Source organism: Choristoneura fumiferana, chromosome 9 (genome assembly GCF_025370935.1).
Source record: "Choristoneura fumiferana chromosome 9, NRCan_CFum_1, whole genome shotgun sequence".
NCBI classification, from domain to species: Eukaryota; Metazoa; Arthropoda; class Insecta; order Lepidoptera; family Tortricidae; genus Choristoneura; species Choristoneura fumiferana.
The window spans coordinates 5,979,145-6,004,839 of NC_133480.1; the positions used below are offsets into that span (position 1 = coordinate 5,979,145).

The 25,695-nt window shown below is 37.2% G+C and overlaps 1 protein-coding gene and 1 pseudogene across 3 annotated transcripts; one reads left to right on the top strand and one right to left on the bottom strand.

Annotated features, from left to right (window-relative positions):
• Window positions 1–218: 218 nt before the first annotated feature.
• Window positions 219–4,669, top strand: LOC141431049 (uncharacterized; annotated as a pseudogene).
• A 365-nt stretch (window positions 4,670–5,034) lies between these two features.
• LOC141431048 (cytochrome P450 4V2-like) lies at window positions 5,035–23,192 on the bottom strand. Of its 3 annotated transcripts, XM_074092017.1 has the most exons (12): window positions 22,977–23,192; window positions 22,815–22,844; window positions 19,981–20,165; window positions 16,235–16,341; window positions 15,491–15,578; window positions 14,903–15,088; window positions 14,688–14,763; window positions 13,710–13,971; window positions 12,855–12,923; window positions 12,197–12,375; window positions 11,049–11,224; window positions 5,035–8,990 (listed from the first exon to the last, which is right to left on the bottom strand). In XM_074092017.1, exons 3-12 carry the CDS (start codon window positions 20,156–20,158, stop codon window positions 8,818–8,820), a joined length of 1,494 nt encoding a protein of 497 aa, XP_073948118.1. In that variant the 5' UTR covers window positions 20,159–20,165; window positions 22,815–22,844; window positions 22,977–23,192; the 3' UTR covers window positions 5,035–8,817. The 3 variants fall into 3 exon arrangements, with proteins under 3 accessions (XP_073948118.1, XP_073948119.1, XP_073948120.1); XM_074092018.1 differs by lacking the exon at window positions 22,815–22,844; XM_074092019.1 differs by lacking the exons at window positions 19,981–20,165; window positions 22,815–22,844; window positions 22,977–23,192 and adding an exon at window positions 16,841–17,146.
• Window positions 23,193–25,695: the final 2,503 nt, after the last annotated feature.

A 25,695-nucleotide genomic window follows, 5' to 3' on the forward strand; every position in this document is an offset into this window, starting at 1 on the left:
TATTACGTTATGGTCAAATAACTATGGGTGAGAGATCTTTCAAGTTCATCTTATTTAGGAACCAGATAACTAAGCTTAAAATAATTTAGGTCTACATCTTTCTTATTGACGCAATATTTTGCTTACCCGACAAATGTTAAGGAATTTTTAAAGGATAGTTACACCAAAACGGAAAACGAAAAAAAGGTCACTTATCAAATATCGGTTCGAAGACCAAAAAATGTGCGAGAAAGGGGAAGTGGACTGTATAGGAATTTCGAAAGAGCAACGAGAGGAAAGTCGGGATGGTGAAGGAACGTGCCGGAAGCAAAATATGGCGTCCCGCGACAAATTAATAAATAAAATGAAAAAAGCACGCGAAAGAATAGCTGCTGTAGGAAGCTCTCACCTGAGAACTCCTCGTCTGCTGCAGGGCAGGATCTTAGGGCGTCGGTAACGGGCACCGTTGGCTCGAAGTCTGCAGCTCCTCCGGAATCACTGTTAACTCTTACCTCTGGTGTCGTACTTAGCCTTCAGATCAGCGCAGGGGTGCAGGGAGGCTTCAGCAGCAGCACTGAGCTTACGTTAAATTTAAAAACTACGGTTTGAAGGAAAGCTTGTAAAGTTTGGGCAGCGTAACGGCCGCTTACAATTCAAATTCTTAAAATAGTATTTAAAAATAGAGAATGAATCGCGCTCCAGCTGACGAGTCAGCTGGTTTTGTTATCGAAAAAGTGGAGGGGAGCGGTTATTCGGATGTCGGTAGTTATAACAATTAAGGTGTGGCCACCGTGAATAAAAAATATTAGGAGGTAAAGGCTCCTGACATCTGTCAATACTGAACACCTACCATTATACATAACAAAGTCAATCTAACCTGCCAGGTGGTCAGTTTTACCACCTGCCAGCGGTATACAGCCTAGTTCCTACAGTACCATTTCTTGCTAGGCCGGCAACGCATCTGCAGTCTTGATGGTGCTGCGGATGTCTCTGAGCGACGGTAATAACTTAACATCAGGTGAACCGTCTGTTCGTTTGTCTGCTATTAGGTACTCGTAAATAAAAAAAACACGTAGCTAGCCTCTGGCCAGGGAAAGTTGTCCACGCATTTTTTACGAAACTTTAACCTGGTATCATTTTTGAGACTGTCAAAATTGACATATTGCTATTCTAGCCCGGCTTAGATAATTTTGATATTTCTGCTATAAGAAATAATTTAAATGAGTTTTACTGCGAAAAACAAGTCCCGAGACTTAGGAACTCTGCACTTGGAGCAATTGGTTTTAAAGGATGCCGTGAATTTGTAGTCGTGTTTTGTAGTCGGTTCAATTTATTGTAAAAAAAATATTCGGAATCGGTTTTTAAGTATTTTTGAAGGCAGTCGGGTTTTTTATTTTTTATTTACTGTTTGATTAAATACTTTTTGATATTTCAGTGAAAATGGTAGATTAAAACTATTAGAATCCATGTATGTAGGATGAGTGGAAAGGAGTGTAATCATGACGTATGAAGAGTGTAAGAGAGCATGAGATGTGAGTGTATGAGAGTGACAGAGGAAGAATGAATAAGCAGCAGGTTTATTTTGATTTTAAATGTAGAACGGGGGATTGCTAAGCGACGGAAGACGAAAGACGTGGTTTGATTTGGTTATTTTGGAAATTTATAATTATATTTTATTTTACTATTAAAAGTGGCTTTTCTTCAATTTTTACGATCCTACAATTTTGGGGGCTCGTCCGGGATCGATCAAAATAAAATTGAAGAAAATAATCGGCAAATTTTATACGACGGAAGAACGAACTGAGACATACGACGTGACTAAGAACTATACTAAGAAGACGTGAAGACGAATTTATTTTCAATTTGAAGACGACAATTTTAATCATGTCATCATCGGGACGGCAACGAGATTGTGAAGACAATTTCGAGGAATGTTAAAATTGCGGCGGTTCGAATTTGCATTTGACAGAATGTCTGATAAAGAAATTTACGGGGCAAGATGAGACCTACAGCGCGGAAAGATGGGCAGAAGAAATTGACGACAACGCTGAAATATTCGGTTGGACCCCAGTACAACAGCTTCTGATGGCGAGACGTTCTTTGGCAGGTACGGCATTGCTGTGGTTCCGATCGGAACGTACCTTCAAAACATGGGCGGAATTAAAGGTCGCTATTATCAAAGAATTTCCCGACAAGATTGACCAAAAGACGATCCACGAAATCATGAGTACCAGACACCGGAAAGCAATGAGTCATGTCTCGATTATCTTTTGATCATGAAGGAACTTGGTAAGAGAGGCAAGATGGCAGATTATGTCGCCATAAAATACATTGTGGAAGGCATAAAAGACGACGAACTTAATAAAATCATGTTGTATGGTGTTACGACGTATTCTGACCTAAAAGAAAAGTTGAAAATTTACGAACAGTTGAAGCAAAATAAATTACGGGCGAACAAAGAAAACAGATCGAAACGTGAAGACAACACAAATCGGCGTGTTTCAAGATGTTACAGCTGTGGAGAGATGGATCATGCATCGGCGGAATGTCCGCATACGGGAAAAGGGCTTAAAGTGTTTTAAGTGTAACGAGTTCGGCCATATCGCACCGAATTGCAAGATGTCATCGAAGGAGACAGCCGGAACTTCAGGCGGTAATAGCATCACAAAGACAGCGACAAAAGGCGGTGTTGGCAGTATTGAGAAATATTGGCACAACACTAGCGGCGCGCCGAAAAAATCTTTTTTTACGGTTGCACTAATTGCAGTCACTGCCCTAGTAAAATGTCAGATTGTTGTTTGACAACGGATGTCACAACAAAACCGGCGGATATTATGAATGTGAGTATCAATCGAAGTTTTTCAGTTAAAAAGCCGACAAAAGAGATAAAAGTATTTTATAAGACTGTGCAGGCTTTAATAGATGCGGGAAGCGACTTGAATTTGATATCCGAAGACTGTTATCACACGTTAGGCACGCCCCAATTGTACAAAAGTGAAATAATTCTGACGGGGTTTGGTGCCAACGAAGTGAAATGTTATGGGCAACTAAAGTTTGGATTGGAGATCGACGGACAATGGTACAATGACGTTCTATTTCATGTTGTTCCGAAAGACGCTATTCCTTACTCTATGATTCTGGGTCAGGATTTTTTACAACACTGTGTTGTGTTGATGAAAAACAATGATGTAACGCTAAAGCCAGTCTACAACTTCAAAGGATTGACCCCAAGGAAGGAGATTGAGAAGGAGACCTACATAACCAAAATTGAGGCATTGGAAGAAGAAAAGAGAATTTTACAGGAAGAGATTAAGAAATTAAAAGAGGAACAACAAGCGTTTACTTCAGCTAAGAAAAGTGCAAAGAACGAACTAAAAGAAGATCATGAAATTTACGAGTTATTAGACCAGAAAATTAAAGAAAGTAACATGTTGAACCGAGAAGATTACAGAAAGACTACCAAGAAAGATAATAGAAAGCATTGACATAGAAAAAGAAAAGAGAGCACTACATACAACGAGAATGACTTGGTGGAGGTCACGAGTACTCAGTCTCAAGCAGGCATAAATCGTAAGTCCGAATACTTAGATCCATACCAGATGCCAAAACCAAATAAGAAGTTGATGACTATAGGTACTCCGAATATCTCAATTTCACATAGTACCTGACATGATTAATATGACTAGGAGGTAGAATTTACTTTACTGCATATTTTTATTATTTAATTTAGTGTTTAATGGTTCTCTGTTGTAGTCAGATGTTTTAAGTTGTTTTGTTTTACAGTTGAATTTTAAGTTATTTTGTTGATGTAGAGGAAAGGTAATAGTGTTAATTAAGTTAGTTTCAGAGCTTTTTGTGGTGTAGTCTGAGGGCAGACTAAATGCAGGATGGCCGACTGTAGGATGAGTGGAAAGGAGTGTAATCATGACGTATGAAGAGTGTAAGAGAGCATGAGATGTGAGTGTATGAGAGTGACAGAGGAAGAATGAATAAGCAGCAGGTGTATTTTGATTTTAAATGTAGAACGGGGGATTGCTAAGCGACGGAAGACGAAAGACGTGGTTTGATTTGGTTATTTTGGAAATTTATAATTATATTTTATTTTACTATTAAAAGTGGCTTTTCTTCAATTTTTACGATCCTACAATTTTGGGACTGTAGGATGAGTGGAAAGGAGTGTAATCATGACGTATGAAGAGTGTAAGAGAGCATGAGATGTGAGTGTATGAGAGTGACAGAGGAAGAATGAATAAGCAGCAGGTGTATTTTGATTTTAAATGTAGAACGGGGGATTGCTAAGCGACGGAAGACGAAAGACGTGGTTTGCTTTGGTTATTTTGGAAATTTATAATTATATTTTATTTTACTATTAAAAGTGGCTTTTCTTCAATTTTTACGATCCTACATGTATATTTAGAATGTGCTAATTATTAGCTTTTATTTGATACACATATATGTTACAATACAATTTTTTTTAAATTCCCCGCCATATTTTTTTTCGCGGACGCCAAATTGATATATTACATACTCTATTTCACTTCGACAGTTATGACAAATTTAATGATACTTCATTATGTTATAATCCGTCCAGCTGTTTAGATTGCAGCGAGGACCAAATAAATGGACATATTGATGTTCAAATTATTGCCAATTAAGTATTATTCCAAATTAAATTTAAGCACATGACTTGTATATATAATATCTTTTTAAATCCCTTCCTTTTGACTCGCTAGGTTTGACTAAAAAAAATTTTGAAGACACAATTTGGCGCCAAAAATCTGCCATTTTGATTTTTCAAGAATTTCACTCGCGTCATCAAGACGAATCCAATGACGTATCAGTTATGCAAATCGCCGTTGAGTAGCTACGAGAGCACATAGGAATTAGACATACATACAAATCTAGGTAGGTACATACGGGTCAAACACATTTTAACCCTCCTTTTTCGCAGTGCGGTAAAAAAGACATGAAACGAAACAAACATTTGTATTGAAGGTTCAAGGTGTTGGTGATTGACGTCAGTGTTTTTTTAACGATATCAAAACATCCGAAAAATTTGTTTGTAATGGTTTATGTATGGTTTATGTCAATCCAATTTATGAAAACTGTAAACAAAGACGCCATTTACCCGACCATAGACATTAAGTGATGTGAAAACCTAGAAACTAGTGCAAAATCATTAATCTGTTCAGTAAATCGATTAATTTATTAATTGAATACATCAAAGTATTTTTGTCTATTTTATTAATTACTAGCGACCCACCCCGGCATCACACGGCCAAAATAAAAAAATAAAAACGGCCAAGTCTGAGTCGGACTCCCGCAAGAAAGGTTCCATCCATACCTATACAACATTAGACATTAGCAAAAAACGGCAAAAAAAGCTACGTTTACTGTATGGGAGCCCCCTTAAATATTTATTTTATTTTAATTTAATTAAGTATTTATTTTTAAAGTGAATGAATATGATTGGTTTTTTGGAGTATGTTTGTATTTTTTATTTCAACTCCAAATTCGTTACTTTTACGGTTGCCTATCCCGTGAAACCATATTGAAAATACAAACTGAGACATGGATGCACAGAAAAACCAGAAAAAGAGACCGGCGCCGGGAATCGAACCCAGGTCCTAAGCAATCCGTGCTGCGTGCTATAACCCCTACACCACCTCTGGACAAATGAATGGAATGAATGAATATGGAAATAAATATGTGAATATTTCAAGCAACTACCTGTTGACGTTATTAATAACGAGCAAAAGCGGCAAAAAAAAACACGTTTGTTGTATGGGAGTCCCCCTTAAATATTGATTTTATTCTGTTTTTAGTATTTGTTGTTATAGCGGCAACAGAAATACATCATCTGTGAAAACTTTAACTGTCTAACTATCACGGTTCATGAGATACAGCCTATTGACAAACAGACAGACGGACAGTGGAGTCTTAGTAATAGGGTCCCGTTTTTATCACCATTTGGGCACAGACAAAGACAGACAGCCACAAACAAAGAAGTTTCTACATATTATTATGTTTTTTATATATTATTTATATTAAACTAAAACTCAATCAAAATAGATCAAAAAAACTAAAAATGTATAGTTATGTTATGTGATAATCAGAGAGCGGAATTTTAATGACACTGTTTGACCAGTTATAGTGACTTCTCACTTATCGACTTCCGACGATACACATACATATATCGATACACAACATAGGTAATAAAGAAGATTAAAAGTAGAGGTAAACTATTGGCGGCCTTAAGCTAAAGAGCGATCTCTTCCAATTAACTGTTGAGCAGTTGAAAATGTGAAATAGGCGTATGATTTAATAATTTCAGTTTAGTTTTTTTTTTTTCAATTTCATATTGAAATTCTGTTGTAATGTTAACAAGTGTTCCATTAATTTTCTCTATAAAAGAAATAGATGTTCTTTATATTTTCCGGTTTTAAACTACTTCTTTTAAGTACAGTCAAATATCCATTCTTATGGGGAAAAAGACGCTCTATATGATAATTTTACGACATTCTAATTTAAAATGCCATGATAATTCCGCTCTCTGGTGGTAATACATGAACAATAAATGGTACACAGTAAGTGAACAATTGTTTGCACTGTTGATATTTCATTTTTTCGCCATCGAAGTGAAAAGCAGAGTGTAAAACTCGAGCATTAAACCCATTTTCCCTTGATGTGCCTATCCACCCTCGCCGTACCGGCTCGGGTGGCTTTATGAACGTCTCGGGTAAAATGGCATGGCAAGGCATGGCATTTATTGGGAAAAGGACAATTGACATGCGCCATCTTGCATTCTCGGGTGTCACAAGATGGCGCCATCTGACGAAAGTTTAAAGCCAGCGTTATTGGGTCGGGAGGAATGAAAATAACACTACAGATGGCGTCGCCCGCGTCACCCGTGACAGAGGTCACTTGCTCATTTCCTATCATAATAAATGCGAACGGCTGTTGATAAAAAAAAAACTAGTAGGTACAGGTTTAATCGGGAGCTAATTTTAATAAATAAAAAAAAAGAAACCTAAGATTTTATTTAGAATTAAAATAAAGAAATATGTTAGGTAGTTCACAATCACGCCATCACAATAATACCAATACTACCTATACCAATAGTACCAATAGTACCTATACTTAAATACCTACGTATAATAATATCTTACAATGTATACAATACAATACAAATATTCTTTATTGCACACCACAAATCAGTTCCATAATTTTATACAGACGAAATGTAGAGTCGTCAATATAGGCGGTCTTATCGCTTAAAAGCGATCTCTTAGAGACAACCATTTGGATACAGAAACTAATACAAATACTACGTCAAAGTAGGTGGCGGAAATAAAACAAAACACAGGAGATACAAAAACAATATTATCTACATATCAACACAACAGAAGCTTAGGCCCTTAGTAAGAGGCGGCGGAGAGTGTGGAGGGGGGGGGGGGTTAGGTCACCGCCTAAGGCCTCGCAGCCCGAGGAACTTCGCGCCTGGCAAGTTTCTCATTTTATCGCTCTACTTACTTATGCATGGTGCAATATCATAGGGTCTAGCAAAATATACATACAATCACGCCTCTTTCTCAACAGAGACCTTTAGGCAGAGACCATTTTTTTTCCACCTGCTACGATCAATGGCGAAGCTAGGTGGACAAGGGCCCTAGTGTATAGAGAAGAATTAGGCCCTCACCCCCTCTTTCTACGTACATACGTATAGCTTGAGCTTATATTGGCCTTCAAAATTATAAATACTTAGATAGGAATAAGAATAGGATACAGTGAATTGAACTTATCCCTAGTAGGCTCGAGGCTCGAGCCTGTTCACAAGTTTTCTTTCCCTCTTTTTCTTTAATGCTCCTCTCTTGTCAAAGCGCAGGTAAGAGGGTTCCCTGAGCTCCGGGGGCCTGGTACACTGCACCACCTGGCCGTACGATAGCTACGCCACCGGCTACGATCCTTACATACCTTTCGGTTCTCTAACGCTCATTAGTCTTTTCATATACGCTGGCCGGTTTCGGGTACTCTTGACCTTTCTTCTGGATATCTTTAATCTGATTATGGAGTGCCCTTCTTCGTCTAGCAAAATACATCTTGCTCATATCAAAGTTAGGTTCTACGGCGCCAGAAGGCCCTTTCATAAATTAAATTGCACCAATTTTAATCGTTTTAGTGAAAAGATGAAAAGTTGGTGTACCTATAACAATTTTTGGAGGGTCTTTAGTTTTTTTATTTAGCTTTTTTTAGAGGCTTTTTAGTTTGTCTCATGCAGTCATAGATGTCGATGGTTTTACGGTTGCCTGCTGCCAAACAAACCACCATCAGAGTATGTTTAGCGATTTTAGTCAAAAATTTAATTCCTAATACAAGCTTTTTTTAGGGCTCCATACCTAAGGACCCTATTACTAAGACTCCGCTGTCCGTCCGTCTGTCTGTCTGTCTGTCACCAGGCTGTATCTCATGAACCGTGATAGTTAGACAGTTGAATGTTTCACAGATGATGTATTTCTGTTGCCGCTATAACAACAAATACTAAAAAAACAGAGTAAAATATATTTAAGCCCCCCCCCCCCCTATACAATAAACGTGATTTTTTTGCTAATGCCTAATTAATGTTGTACATATGGTACGGAACCCTTCGTGCGCGACTCCGACTCGCACTTGGTCGGTTTTTTTACTGACTGTACCTACTTTTTGTTTACTTTAGTTGCATTGTCATCCAAACTACATTTCCGTATCAAATTCAAGTCCATGCCATTAGCCGTTGAGGAGTTCCGTCCCGCGGCGACGATCCTGACCAGACTATCAAATTTTTCCCTACTTTAATAGGCCCTAAGCACTTATCAATTTCCTCGGAGTAACCCTCAGGTTGTATCCAGCTGCGAACCTGACTGAGATGGCTATTTGGATGTCCAGGTCTTCGAGACGTCCGTCAGCTTCTAGCCTCAGATGCCTCAGCACATGGACAACACTCGTCTTTATTATTGCTGTGGCGAAGACTCGACCTTGAAAATAAAACAGTTTTGTTTGTTAATTTCATTGTGGATGGGGGTTGGGTCCCGATGGCCTTACTTGCATTTAGCCTTGGCGAGCAGACCACCTTAGTTCCAATTATTGTTCGGGTAGCAAAATTGTCTTGGTCTGTAAAACGCCCCCACTGCTATAAGCCATAGTAGACGGAATGACTTGGCTGTAGAACGAGCCATAATATTTTAGTTTTAGTAGGTAAATAAATGGTCTGGTCTCATCTTGTAAATCAATTTAATACAATCAAGACCTAACTGCCTACTTGTGCATTTCACGACCTAGACCGTTTAGTAAGTAATCTTCCAGACTTAGACAATCATGGCATTAGATAAACAAGTCTTTTGCATACTTGGTCAGTGTATATTTTTGAACGCTTTTGCCAAGGCCATCAGGTTTCGCCTTCAGGACTCCAGAAATTAATGGGTATCAGTACACGAGTATAATTTACGACAAAATACAATGAACGCCCGCTGGGCCCGCGTGGGAACTATGGCCCAAGCCCTCTTGTTCTGAGAGGAGGCCTCTGCCCTGCAGTGGGAAGTATATAGACTGGAATGATGATGCTGATGACAATGAACGCAAAAAAAACACATACATTGTAATGAAATGAAATTGAATCAGGCTTCACTTTGCGGAGGTATATATCAATCAACTGAAATGAACTGAAACAATTACTTTGCTCATCCGTGACCTTATGATAGCTACATTTATGCAAGAAATGTGTGTTCATCCACTTCCTCCACCTTCACACTACACTGACGCGTTTCGAACTCAACCAGAGTAACACAGGCAACACAGCCGTCCACCATGCTACCAGATGTTAGACGTCTAATCTTAAGGTCGCGGATGAGCAAAGTAATTGTTTGTCTGCAAAGTAACGTCTGATTCAAAAAAAAACATACATTGTAATGAACTGAAATTGAATCAGGCTTTACTTTGCGGAGGTCTTTATCAATGAACTGAAAAGACTGAAACAATTACTTTGCTCATCCGTGAGCCCTTATGATAGCTAAATTTATCAAGAAATGTGTGTTCATCCACTTCCTCCCCTTCATACTAGAACTGACGGTTTAGAACTCAACCAGAGTAACACAGTGTAAGAAAGCCTCCACTTATGTACCAGAGTAGATAAGACAAAATCAAAAACATAGATTACAAAAGTAAACATAAAACTACAAGCTTTATTACAAGCAAGCTTTCTGTCCTGCGGCAAAAGGAGCAAACTCAGCTAATACGGCGCTTACGGGGAAGATGCCAGCCACTGTCAGCAACATTGACCACTGGGCTGCTTGTATTGTACAGTCGAGTTCATAAGCTTGTGAGATTTTAACAAAATTATCTGAGCACGCTTCTACGCCGTTAACAATAGAGTCGTGTTCAGATATTTTTGATCAAATTGTTTCTCACAACTCGACTGTACCGAAAGGTGCGCTCTACATAAGTCACGTGATGTTTTTAAATATTTCACCATACCAGCGTGCAGCGGAGCCCCCTCCGCACTGATAGTTACTTCTAAATTAAGTAAATTTTTTGGTGGAAAATCTTGCCATGGCTTTTAAAAAACTTTAAATGCTTTTGGGCAACTTTGAAAACGTACACTAATAGGGTTTTCTGCCTTTCCCCAACTCACAAATGTTTTATTTGCACAAACTGTTTCATTTCCAACTCGGAATTTTCTCTGAAACTATATATTTTTTTGGAACTTTCATGAAACAAACCTAGAACCATCTAGAACCTAACCTACTGTGTTCTAAAACATAAGAAAATACACTAAGAAAAATTTTTGGTTTCGGAGAAAATTGAGAATTGGGAAATGAAACATTTGGCAAAAAAATAAAATCTGCGAAATGGCTGAACCTGATTGAACAGGCATCTCACATCTCCTCTCCCTCCCATAATGCTTCATGATTTTTGTCGATTGTCACCTATTTGAAAAATGCACACCCCTGCAATAGATCTTGCAATGGATCCAGTTGTAGATTAACTGACCCAGTCTTAGATCGAATAAATCCATTACCAGTAACTTAGGTAGGTACCTAAACAATCCATAGGCCCAGAGCTGAATGGAATGAATGAATTAGGCTTCCTTTGCTTAACGTTTTCAGGGAGGAACCGGTCCGGCTTCACTTTGTTAGGCTCCTCCCAGTACTGAGGATCCCGGTGCAGAATGTGTATAGGGAAAACCAGTGATGTACCCACAGGTAAGGTTATTCTACCTGGAAATAGAAAAGCGAAGTCAGTGGAATGTCAGTGGCGGAGACATATCTTCCGCCTCAGCACTGAGCAGATTTCCAAGAAAATATACGGCGATCTTCGATATGCAAGATTTCGTAACAACGCCATCCCCTCAACTACTTTTGGTCACGAGGGAAAAATCTAGAGAGACAGAGCGTTATTCTTGGCGTCCAACAACTGGCACATAGCCTCACATAGTGTCACAAGGTTTGCACTACTCTTTTAACATAAAACCATGGACGCCAGGATGGGGGTGCAAGGGGATGCACTTGCACCCCTGGCGTAAAAGAGAATAAATAGAACGAGACTAAAATACAGAATGAAACCTATAAATGCACCTCCCTATATCCAGATGCAAGATGCAGTACACCCTTCTGAAAAGAATCCTGCCAATGTCCATGAACTGACCCGTGATTGACCCCTATCTTACCTAATGACAAGTGTAGATGAGCCCAAGGGTGTGCCTCACAGGTTCAGTAACAGCCGTTGTGTTTGATGAAACGACTAATCTATCTACATTTATTCTAATAGCAAATATTCTACTATAGACCATCTACATTTTTACAAGCTTTTATTTTAACTTGCCCTGTTCGTTTATTTATTTGTTTATTTATTTGAGACAAATCTTGCAAGTTAAATTTGACCCACTTCCAGTAGTCTGATCGACTCAATATTTGGTATTATGTAAATCTGGTGACAATATAATAATCTGATAGTGATATTTTGGTAGTCCGGCCAGGATCGTCTCCACAGGACGGCACTTTTCAACGGTTAATTGGTATTCAAATGTAGTTTGGGTGACAATACAATTAAAGCCAACAAAAAGTACAGTCAGCTAAAAAAAGCTTGTATTGAATTTTTTTTTTTTACCAAAAACTTATTTAAGTTCATTCCAAACAACGGAAAGAAGTGTTTCATTTATAGTCAAGTTCATTTATTTCTTATTTACCTACCATTATCGATAGTGACTTCTTTTTCCACGGTCCTCTGAATCAGAGGTCCTATTGACATGTATCTAAGTGCTTCCTTGAATACCATGTCTAAGGACTCCAGACGTTTCAGCTGATCTGCAGTCACAAAGTCACCATCGGGGCCTAGACACTCTTGTATCTCATTGAACACTTTATCCTGAAAAATAGAATACACAGGGAAATCAGACGTAGTGCCGTTTGTACTTACATCAGCAGTAGTGATATTTTACAAGACTTCTATCAGAGTAATTGATATAAGCTGCAAAACGATTTCTGCGGCTGTTGTTCTCACGCGGGCACAGCGCGGATCGAGAATTTCACATACAGCATTGAATTGCTTCGGTGCAGTTTCTCATAATACCCCTTCATCGTAAAGATCGTCGTAAATATGAAATGAAATTTTGTTCATGAATTCTGAATCCACGATTCTCTGCTTGAGAAGCCTTAGGTTAAACCACTAGGCTACCACGGCTTTTACGTACGGCGACGTTGGGATTTGGATCGTCGTATGTAATGATAATGTACCAGTTATTTTGCCCTTCAGCATACTTGGCACTTGTGGCGCGTGAGTTATTTGCTTCTTTTATTTTATTTATTAGACGCCTATTTACTACTCATGAGATCAGGATTACATACCTGCCATTCCGGTAAATGCGCGAGAAATACCAAAACAGCGGAAAGTATTTTAGCTGAAGCTTCTTGACTCTGAAAAAAACAATGTAGAGTTTTATGAACCAAGAAATGTAAAAAACACATAGATAGACCGTTACAGTTTAAATAATTGATTGATTTTAGTATTACTTTGCGGACATCTATATCAATGAATTGCACTACTTTATTTTGATTTTTAGCTAAAAACGTGCACCACAGCTACGTTTATTCGGGTGATGATTAACTAACTAAACATTGATAATGAATTAACTATACAGTTCGAAACGCGTCTGTGCTTCTTGAGGTGTTTGTATGACATTATAATTATATCAAAGCTTGAGGATCGATGACTTTGTGACCGAAGAACGGACAACTTGCTTTGGGGTTCCACTGGGAAGTGTGGTCGGCCCAACTCTGTTCAATATTTACATGGACGACATGTTCTCAGCGTGCTCCCGGGCGATTAACAACCCTATCATTTTTCTGTAAAAATAATCTAACTGGTTGTAGAATTTGATGTCGTTTTTTATTATGTGTTAGTGTTCTTGTATTTCTACTAGTTTTTTATATAAAATAGGCTTACGTTTGGCCTCAAACACAAAAAAAAAACTCAAAATATTCGGTCATTTTTACAGAAAAGTGTCCAGATAAATGAGACGGTTGAAACGCTCGAACAATTGATTTATGCATTTATTTCAGAATGGAGATCATTCATAATTTGGATTGGACAGCGGTAGGATAGCGCTGTGAATGTGCCAAAATGACCGAAAAATATTTCATTAGAATAAAGTCGTTTTAAAATTTAATAGGTTAATGCTAAATACTTAAAAATAAGCTTACTGTGGTAAATACGGTAAAGGTTTCCTGCCTAATTTCTTCCTCCGTCAGCTCGCCACTCATGAGAAATCTGTCGACCGCGCATCGGACATGCCGTTCTCTAGTTCTTGTCAGAACTTTGCGTCTCGTCTCTAATATCTCATTAGTCAAACTACGAGTTAGCTTCATGCATTTATCTAATCTTCTCTTGGTTCCCGTCAACCAATATACGGGGGGTATTTGTAGGTACCACTTTGTGGTTTTTGCATACATCGAGCCGTACCAGCTGATTAAAACAGAAAATAATTTGGTAAATATTATAAATAGCAAATAAATAAATATCATGGGACAATTCACACCAATTGACCTAGTCCCAAAGTAAGCTTAGCAAAGCTTGTGTTATGGGTACTAAGCAACGGATAAATATAATTATATAGATAGATACATACTTAAATACATAGTAAACACCCAAGACCCGAGAACAAACATTCGTATTTTTTATACAAATATCTGCTCCGACACGGGAATCGAACCCGGGACCTCAAGCTTCGTAGTCAGATTCTCTAACCACTAGGCCATCTGGTCGTCTAAATATTACAATGGCATTTAACAAAGAATTTATGCAAAGTTTTGCGTCTGTGCCGTAAACATTTCAGGAGATCCCTCCTGCGGAGACGATCTGACTGGACTAAGTATAAGGATGGTCACTACTAGATTATTGTATTGTTATCAGATTAACAAAAATATGCCAAATCTCAAGTCAATCCGACCACTGGAAGTGAACCAAATATAGTCGTAGCTTCTATGATTGGGCCCATACTAATTAACACACTAACAGGGCAAATTAAATAAAAGCTTGTAAAAAATGGGATGATTGAGAGTATTTTCGGCCAGACTGATTACTCGCAGAATATAGTGATGGTTAAAAAAGAATACGGGAGGCTCCGATACCTTGCCTAGAAATTAGACACCAAAAAGGGTATACAAAAATAACAGTCCTACCTTTGTGTATTCTTCATCACTTCATCCAGATACTTTAAATTTTGCGACTCATGTTTAGAGAGTCCCATAAGAGTCTCTACAAAAGATAAATTATAGGTGTGTAGTGGTGCACAAGATGATTTTGGTAACATTTATTAATTTGGGAACTTTTTCAAAAATATTTACAGTCGAGAGCAAAACAAATCTTTTCATTTAATGCTCTCTATTCAACTTACGACAAACACATTGCGTAGTACAGTACACGACATCCCAATAAATGTTGAATGTATGCTTAGGGTCCTTTTCAGAGAGCGATTGGACCAACGAAGCTGCCTCCACGTTGAAAACTCTTTCAAATTCAGAAATAGATTTCTTGTCGTACGATGGAGTCACGATTTTGCGGTGATTCCGCCATACTTTTCCTGAAAGATTTCGGGATTTTCACTTTGCCTTCTTATACTTTAATAGGTACTTAACTTTCCATATCGAGGGCATTAATAGGATTACTAACCATCCCAGCCTCGCTTCGCTGCCTATTCGTAGATTTTTGCCTCTCACTCTCACTCACTTCCTGGACAATTCTTAGAGCGTTTTCAGATTATCCGATCCGATATTGGATCATTTACTTGCCCCGATATCGTATCGGCGTCCGATACCGATATCGGATCGGATAATCTGACAACGCTCTAGCCTACGAGTACATCCAGGCTCTAGAAATACACGCATAATTACAATAGGTAGGGGTACTTGTGTCAGGAAGTCCCGCTCCTCCACATATAAAATTAAATGGCAGTCATGAGTAACCTAACAATGCGAGTACTTACCCCCGGTAAATATTCCTGGGCCAAGAATTTCTTGAATGTACCGGTAAACTGGTCCTTTGTCATTCACTTTGTTACTTGACAAAAGTAACTGAAAAGACAAAACCAGATTAGGTACATTATTTTTCTATCTTTACCCCCTTATTCATAAAACTTAACAAGCCTATGTTAACTAACAAATGCTTTGTCCCTTTCTAACAAATACAAATTTAGAAGTGACAGATAAGGACAAACGAATTTTAGCGGCATTTTAACTAAAATAGGTTTGATTGTCGTTTATGAATAAGGGGGTTACTCTTTACACATAAGTTAGTTTCAGTACTACGTCCTCCGGTAATCTCGGCCAAAATTGATTAAGTGGCATTAACAGGATAAAGTGGTAATACGAGTATTAAAATATGTTTTAAAAATAAAAAGGTTGTTCACCAGCAAACTGCTTAAGTTTGGCGATGTAAATTATCAGAAAGAAAAAAACATTTCCCCCTCCCTCCCTTCTCTTTAAGGGATAAGTTCGCCCATGTATATCTTTCTCTTGTTAACTGTTATTTTCATGTCTTATACACAATATAGAGTGAAACAATACAATAAAATACAATACCTACACATTTTTGTGTTTAATTTTACTGCATCCTCAAGGCATCCTCAGTCAATATAGTGTCTGAGGGTAACCAAGTAGCCCGTGATAGAATAAGATAAATATGATAATTAATGATCATTATTCTGATCACGATAATAATACCTTCTGACCTTGATATCTTCTGCATTCTTGACAATTATATTAAGGTCAGGACCCATCCAAAACTTAACATACTGACCATATCTGTTTAAAACCTCTTCAAGTAATTTTAACTGGTCTGTAACCAAAGATGACGCAGATTAACTACCTAATTTGAAATCTCAGAATACATATAAAATTAAAAAGAAATGACATATTGTATATATTTGGGTACTTATAGGGTTTACATATGCATTTATATTTATTCAAAATGTTTTGCTCTATTTGTCGATCCTTATTCTTTTTTTTATTGTTCTTCTCTACCACTCAAAGGTTGACTGGCAGAGATCCCTTCAGGGATAAGTCCGCCTTTGTACTTTGCACTTTCTTTTTTGTGCAACATTTTTGTATTTCCTTTTTGTACAATAAAGAGTATAAACAAACAAACATATGAACAAGACACGCTGATCATAAATAATGGCAATTGAGTGCTTCCACTTTGGAGACAGTGAAGTTGTGAAACTATAGTGAAAGGACGGACTTCTGAAAAAAAGTTTCATAACCCCACATTGATACCTACTACTTGACTTTACAACAACAGCGGAGATTTAAAGAGTGAAATAGTACTGGGGGCCTACCATGATCTTTGCATAAACGATCCAAACGCAGAGCAGTTCAATTCACCTAAACTGAATCGTCGAAATTGGTACCACGACGTTTATTTCTCAGAGCTGAGTCTCAGTGGTTTACAAGTGAATGAAAGACCGATATTGTCTCTGGTCCGAAACTGAAACGCTAAGTCGCGAAAGGGATGCCGCTTTATGTAAACCAAATTAATATTGTATACTAAAACCTCTTTATTTTGGAAAACCATAACTCTATGTCATTCCGGGTTCTTAGCAACCGTTGTGTTGATTACAAATAAAAGGTTTACGCCGTCACTAATCAACGAGTCTCTCATCTCACTGAAAAATTAGTTTTATCAATGAGGAGTTAAGAAGCACAATGTCGTGAGTACCTATGAAAAGTTATAAAACTTGAATAAAAGTTCTTGAAATTTAAAAATATTCCAAGTAAAACACTTAAAATTCCTCAGAATCTGAAGTGCTTGGCTTGATTTGTGTTTTTTCTTCTAGTGAAGGATCACGTCGTCGGGTTACGTACGCCCAGCTCGATACGAGTGGTACGAAATAGCGATGCAGTTCAGTTTAGAGCCTAAACTGAATCGTATTAAGAGAGCGTGGTAGGCCCCCTGGACGCAAAATATAGTGCCACCGAAATACCGAGCTTATTGCCAAATGTGTTTGTGAGATTACAGATCTTAATGGGAGCGCGTCACTGTTATTTTGTTGTAACAGTGTATGTGCAAATAATGACAAACTTGTTTTAAACCCAACTTTAGGCCTACAATAAAAATCACGTAAGTTGCATGGCATAAGGATGTTCACACTGCTGTCTGATTTATCGTACCGGTTTTTATTCGGCTATGGGTTATATAGGTATTAGGTATACGAGCGAGTTCAGTGAGTTACAATATAATAATACAATAATTTTACACGGAGATGAAATGCAGCATAGACAATAGGCGGTCTTATAGCTTAAAAGCGATCTCTTCCATTAAACCATTTAGATTTAGAAACGAATACAAATACGTCAAAGTTTTAAAAATGAAAAGTGATTTTCGCTTTCCTCTTTACTATAGGAAGATAATTATATAGACGAATAGAACAGTTAATGAAGGAATGAACAATTAGGAAGTAGTGGCATTAGAGACAGGGGCTTTAAGTTGCGAGGCCGTAAAACAAATGAGTTTAGAGGAAGAAAATTAGGAACAGCTTACATTACAGACTGTGGCGTTACATTGCGAGGCTGTAAAACAAACGAGTTTAAAGTAGTCAATCTGGCGCCACAATGTAGTGCAACTGGGTGTTACAAGCCTATTAATTAAAGAGCTTTTGGCATTAATATTTTTATTATATAATTTGAAATGCATTGCAATGAATGTGCGAATAAAGCATCTTGAAAAGAATCTGGAATATTCCGTCCAGTGGTTGAGTAAGTCCAAATAATCACTCCTGCAAAGATTTTTGGGCATTTGATTCAAGATGACGTCACGACTTTGACGAATTACATTTTACAATGTACTGTAACATTTGTCTGTTCTTAGTGGCTCCACACTGGCTGAATTATTCCTGACTAGCTTCTACCCGCAGCTTTGCTCACGTAAACCATTAGATCTAACATTCGAATTTAACTTACGGGATTTTACTAAATCTCCATGCGGTCTCCAAAAATTATATCTATCGTGGCCTTCATTTACTTTATTGATATGACGTACATCCGTGCAAAATTTAAAGTCTTTGGACTTAGCAGTTGAAATTTTGGAATTTTATGTGGATCCCGTAGGTATATATCGGGATACAAAGTGACCATGTTATTCTGCAAATATCCATAGACTACAAATAGTACGTCTCATTGAAATTCGATTACATAGATATTTTAGAGCGAAGGAGTAACTATACCAACGTACACACACGTACACACGCAAACTTTCGCATTTATAATATTAGTATCTAGGATGATGACACAATGACACCTTGTATAGGTACTTACATAACAGTGTGATACCTACTGATACCTCATGCGGGTCTTTCTTAAGGGGATAAAATATTTATATATGTGCGCGTGTTGCAGCAGCCGCTGAGTCGCGTTGCTCCGAAGACGAAGGGCTACGGATTAGCCCGAAACATGTCGAGCTAAACTCGATTTAAGACGTGAGTTCCGGTCATTATATTAATATGGATAATATTGCATTAACATTTCTTTATATCTTCACTTCACACTAACTTGGCATTAAATAACTATTATAAATTATCACCGTGTTCAACGTGCTAGTTAGTGTCTTTATATGAATCTTTACTAGTGTGTGTACTCGTACTGTGTACCTAAGCGTCGCACGCAATCGTTAGGGCTATTGCTCGGTGAAGATTTTTTATGCTTTTTATTGATATTTATAATTCTTATTTCTCCAGTAGGCATTGCAACTACGTCGCAGTCGGTAAGCTTACCGTCTGTACTGGCCCTTACGACATCTATTTGTAATGATGTGACTATTTTATTTTCCATGCACTTACCGTAACGTCCACATTACAGCCAACGTAAGTGGACAATTGTCCATTTTAGCAAACGATGGTTCTTGGTTTTCATTGTTATCATTAACCTATACTGCATAAAATGAGATTCTACGTTCGTCTGTATTTATTATTTACCTACGCATATATTCATTGATGTTTTCACCAGTTGTAAACAGATTTCGATTTTTTTTTTAGTTGACAGATTATGAGGTGAATCTATTGTCAATATCATGCATTTGTTCATACCGTTTGACAGAAAGTAGTGGTGAAAACAATCGTGATTCCAGTGCGTTAGACCATAACCTAACCACCAAAAAGTTGGAAAACCCCCGACTTTGTCACTTCAAAGTTCAATACCTCAAAATCGGTTTAGCCGGTTATGAAGCATATCTAACATCGATAGAACAGCTGCTTTCAAAAAAAAACCGCATTTAAATCGGTCCACCCGTTTAAGTGCTGGTAGAAAGTAAATGGTGCCACAGTCAGACACACACACAGACACACATAGCGGTCATACTTATAACACCCCTCTTTTTTGCGTCGAGGGTTTATTATGAATGATATGCATGATGGGAATAATCCACATCTTAAAACATTTGTGGCTTTTTATAAGTAAGGGAACTCGTCTGTTAAGTGCTGCTTACCATTCGGGCTGGCCATGAAGAGCAGGGCATTGCCCAGCACTGGCAGCGCTGGAGGGCCAGGGACCCTGGCTGCCAGCTCCAGCAGCCGACGGTTCCGCCATCGCCAGTGGAGCCAGTATACCAGCAAAGTCAGGGTCATGGTAATTACCAATTGCAGTGGGGTTGGTAAGCACAGCATGATGGACCTTAAAATTGGGCAATTATCTCTTTAGTTGTCTTTTCGCTAGCCTGTTACAAGGTAATTTTTAATAAATTCAGAATATTTCAGTATGTACCTCATATTTTCCTCAAAACATGCAAAAATTGCTAATATATCAACTTAGCATCAAAAAGGACTTTAAAAAAATGTTCAACAAAAGGATAAAGGAAATTAAAAATACTAAGTACAGTCAAAGAAACTGAATCGCGTACCAGGGTGGAACCATTGTGCTACTAATGTCATCTTGACATCCCATATATATGCCAAAAAAGTAACAGTGAAGTTTATTACGATAAGTTATGTAATTAAGTTTCCTCGACTGCACAGTCAAGTTCATAAACATAAACTTACATATTCACATATCATACATACGTTACCAAGACGTCAAAAATATCTATACAACTTTAGGCCACTAAACATAAGATCGATGTATAGAAACATATATTTGACGCTATTGCTGTATAGATATTTATACCCTCGACTATACAGCTATACAGTCAACCAATTTGATTCCTAGGCCATCACAGAACCATGTCGTAATGACATCTAACGTCATTCGATACACATTGCTATAGACTCTAAGTATAGACGAGGGTATAAATCTATACAGCCATAGCCATAGCGTCAAATATTATATGTATACATATATATACATATCGACCATAAGCTTAGTGGCATGAGCTGTATAAGTAGATATTTTTGAAAATGAAAATATACGTGTCCAATATTTTTAAAGTCAAACTAATATAAATACCTGAGCGACCGAGTTTTGCTCGGGCTAAAACTCGCCAATAAGCGTTTTCCCAGAGATAAGACCAAGCTAGATCGATTTTTCATCCCCGGAAACCCCCACATACCAAATTTCATCGAAGTCGTTGGAGCCGTTTCCGAGATTCTGATTATATATCCATACTTCCATACTTATATTATAAACGCGAAAGTGTGTGTGTTTGTATGTTTCGCCGTCTTTCACATCGAAACGGAGCGACGGGTCGACGTGATTTTTGGCATAGAGATAGTTTATAATAATAATATAATAATAATTAATTTAATTCGAGTAACTTAGTGACTCATACATAATTGTTTTAGTAAGAACTTATTAGCTAAGTGTTAGTTAAATCTGTACTTACATTGATTACAAGCAATAAAAGAATTGAATTGAGTTTATGGGCCAGAGGGTGACATAGGCTACTTTTTATCCCGGAAAAATACACAGTTCCCGAGGGAGCAGCGCGCGATAACCGAACTCCACGCAGGCGAAGCCGCGGGTGAAAGCTAGTATATAAATATATATATATAGGTACTAGAATTATCCCTGTATTATAACAGCACCTTAGCGATCTTTGCGTTAACCGTTTTAACTCTACTTTATTCCCTTACGAAATTGTTTACGAAAATAAGCCTCGTTCGACGCGAATGAAGCCGGTTTTCTTATGGAAGCCACGTGGGTCACACATAATATTATTGTTTAGTTAGAATCTCGATAGGTATTTTCCTTTTGAAATCTGTTTTTTTGGCTGTCGGCTTGAGACTTGACGCGACGCGAATATAATTATAAAATAAATATCTAAATTTCACAGGACACTAATTGACACCAACTAATCCAGTCCCATAATAAGCAAAGTTAGTTCGTGTTATGGGCACTCGACAACGGACAAACGTACTTAAATACATACTTGAATACATATTAAACACTCAAGAACCGAGAACACACGTTCGTATTTTTTAAATAAATAACTGCCCCGACCGGAGATCGAACCCAGGACCTCAGGCTTCGTAGTAGGTAAAAACTAAATTAATGGCCAATTTCACTTACCTAAAAAATAATCTTTGCACTGGGTAAGTCTATCCTAAAACTAATAATTATCTAATACTTATATAAAATTCTCGTGCTAAAATGTTTGTGACTACGAATAAATATATTATATTAATAATATAATATAATATATTAATATAATAATTATAATATATAATATTCTCCATAACAATATTTATTCGTAGGTTTGTGACTAAACTCCTCCGTAACGGCTTCACCGATTTTTGTGAAATTTTTTGGGTACGTCTCAGTATATATATATATATATATATATATATATATATATGTGTGTGTGTGTGTGTGTGTGTGTGTATGTGTATGAAATGTATTGGTACAGTCAGCATCAAAAGTAGTGGATCACTTTTTTACTCTGTCGCATTGACACATTGTCAATCTTGCATGGCGTTTAGTACGTAGCTGTAAAACGAAAAAGTACGAGTGTACAGCTACTTTTGATGCTGACTGTACTCATCATATCAGCCGTAGAGGGCGTCCACTTTTGGACAGAGACCTCCCCCTATTTATTTACTTAATTATATTACTACTAATTGGTGCCCGTGACTTCGTCTGCGTGGAATTCCACTTATCGCTATCCCGCGGGTACTATGCATTTTTCCGGGATAAAAAATAGCCTATGGGATTACTGTCTCCATGCTTAATTTCGTCTAAATCGGTTCAGCAGAAGAAGCGCGAAAAGGTAACAGGCAGACAGTTACTTTCAAATTTATAATATTAGTAGTAGGAATCACTATAACATTCTACTATTTTATTCTATCGTTTAAATAATCTTCAACTGTACCTGTAATAGTTAACACTTACCTACTTTCTTCAGTCAAATCTGTCCACGTGCTTAACACACGTACGTTAATACATGAAAGAGTAAAAAAACACACATACACTCACCAGTTTTTACATTTCATAGATGCCCGATTAGAAATCAATAAATAGGTACTTACTAGTATCTAACCAAATCATACTTACCTAAAGATAATACCAAAAAAAGTAAATATTTTTAAAAATCCTTTCGAAGAATATTTGACACATTCGGTGATGGCAGGTCCAAGAAAAACGCGCTGTTTAGCTTTAAACGTTTTCAATAAAAAACTGGCATAAAATGGTCAGTTTTTAGTTTGATGATTACATGACAACTAAAGGGCCACATCCAGCGACCTTCTTCGCAGAGCCGCAATTGATTGGGCGAGGTCCCCCCACTTCTTTAATTTGCGTCACATGACGTTTTTCTCTATAGTCATAAATTGTTAGAAAAAAATACATGAATATATTGAGTAGTTTCCGCGATTTCGTCTTAGAATAGAATAAATTTACTTTTAATCCGTATTAAAATCTTATCGTTCAGAATACAGCCTTGACCTTTTATGCAAATGTTTGAGATAAAGTCGTTAGCTTCTCAAAGCAAGTTTAAAATTATGTAATGATCAGTCATAGATACAGTGATTTTATATGGACCACTGAAAAACAGAATCCTTTCATTTCTTATGCTCGAGAACTTTATTGTATGTAGATGTAGGCGACATAAAAATACTTTTTAATATCTGGTGCATAAAGTAAAATCTTCGTCTAAGACCAAGGCAATAATATGTCAACAGCCAGAAACAAAAAAAAAACTGTATATTTTTTTATTTAATTCATATAAAATTAAATAAATAAACTTTCTGCCGATTAAACTCACTTTCCTCCAGGTAAGCGCGTGAATAAGCCACTCGGGATCGAAAATCAATCAAATTAATAAAACTAAACAAAAAGATTATAGCAATGCATGGAATATAAAAGACATCTAGAAGTAAGTGAATAATTATTGTTTCCATTGTTGTTATTTAATTTACTTGCAATCGAAGTGAAAAGCCAAAAGCAGTGTAAAACTCGAGCATTAAACCCATTTTCCCCCTCGACGTGTCTATTCACCCTCGCCGTACCGGCTCGGGTGGCTACATGAACGCCTCGGGTAAAATGACTCCTTTTATGCTCTCGTTGTACAATCTATTATTTAAACTCTCTTGCATAAAGTAAAATATTCGTCTAAGACTATTGCAATCAGGCGCCAACAGCCACAAACAATAAAAGTTTGTAAAATATTTTTTTAGTTTTTTTTTATATATAATTCTTGTTTTTCATCATAAAACTAGACAATTTTAACAAGCTGTTACAGAAACAGCAATGTGATGAAAAATAAAAGGTAATGAACAATTATTCGAATCGAAAAACAGGTAACATAAATGTTTATAAACCTATTTTAGCTTCGACTTAACTATCAGCCCTCGCCTGCGCCTCGAGGGGATATAGATGGCTCGGGTAAAATTGCGCGTTTTACGTACTCGTTATACAATGTATTATTCTTGACCTTCGACGGAACAACTACTTAGGTAACACAAAATAAATTCGGAATTTTTTCTTAGTCTGAGTTTGTATCCTTATTTATTACAAGCTTTGTCCCGTTGTCTGTCAGTCTGTCTGTCTAATCAAATCTTACAAGTTAAATTCGACCAACTTCCAGTAGTTAAATTTACTTGAAATTTGGTATACCTACTTATGCAAATTGCGTGACAATACAATAATCTGGTAGTGACATCCTGGTAGTCATGCCAGGATTGTCTCCGCAGGACGGAACTCTTCAACGGCATCGACTTGAACTTGAAATTTGGTATGCAAATGTAGTTTGGGTGACAATGCAAGTAAAGTCGACAAAAAGTAGGTACAGTCAGCAAAAAAGCTTTTATTAAAAATTATTACGTTGCCTGGAAGAGATCGCTCTTAAGCGATAAGGCCGCCTTTTGCTTACCTTAATTTTTTTCTCTGTATTTGTTTTCTGTACCTATCGCTTACTGTTTTTGCTGTACAATAAAGAGTCTTTGTATTGTATTGTAGTTTTTTTTTTACCAAAAACTTATTATTTTTATTAATATTCAACAGGTTGAAGTTCAACTCTTGTAAAGGTTTTTTCAGAACACTTAAGTAATTTTAAGTTGATTAATGCTTAAGCACATTTTAGGCTATGTTCAAAGTATAGTCTACTGCAAAGAAAATAAATGAATGTATTTTCTTTCTTTCTTTTTTCTTTCAAAGATATCGATACAGCCATATAGCTACATACACACGACTCTTATGTCCTTAATAATAAGATCGTGGATACAATTTTTTGTAACTTTGGTCGTATCGATATTTTTGTAGTTGACTGTACAGAGCTTCCGATACGTAAATCATCTTCACGAACCCCAGGACCCCCAGGGATAGTAGACCAGCCGGGGGTCCTCGTTGGTGTAAAAAAATGGGCGCTTTAGAAATATATCTAGTAGAAATGTAGCAGCAAGTGGGTCTACCGAAAACAGTAAACTAAAACTTTGAAATTGGTCTATGTGAAAAACCTTGTATTTTCGTCGGTTAAAAAATAAAACAAGTCATAAAACAAAAAAGTGTTTTTAATCAAAACAAAAGTGATACAGTCATGGCGATGGATCAATTACTCTCCAAAGTGCAAACATACAAGTATATCTTGAATTTTATAGACATCCAGAATTCCCCTGTATTTCTCAAACATCTTCCCTAAGTTTTCGCTACCCCGATACGAGTCAAATCAAACTTTCAAGATTTGAATGCACACCGAGACAAAACTACCTAAATAAAAGCTTGTAAAATACGATCAGAGGCCATTGTCTATTAGACAATGTCTGACCTTTGTCTGACA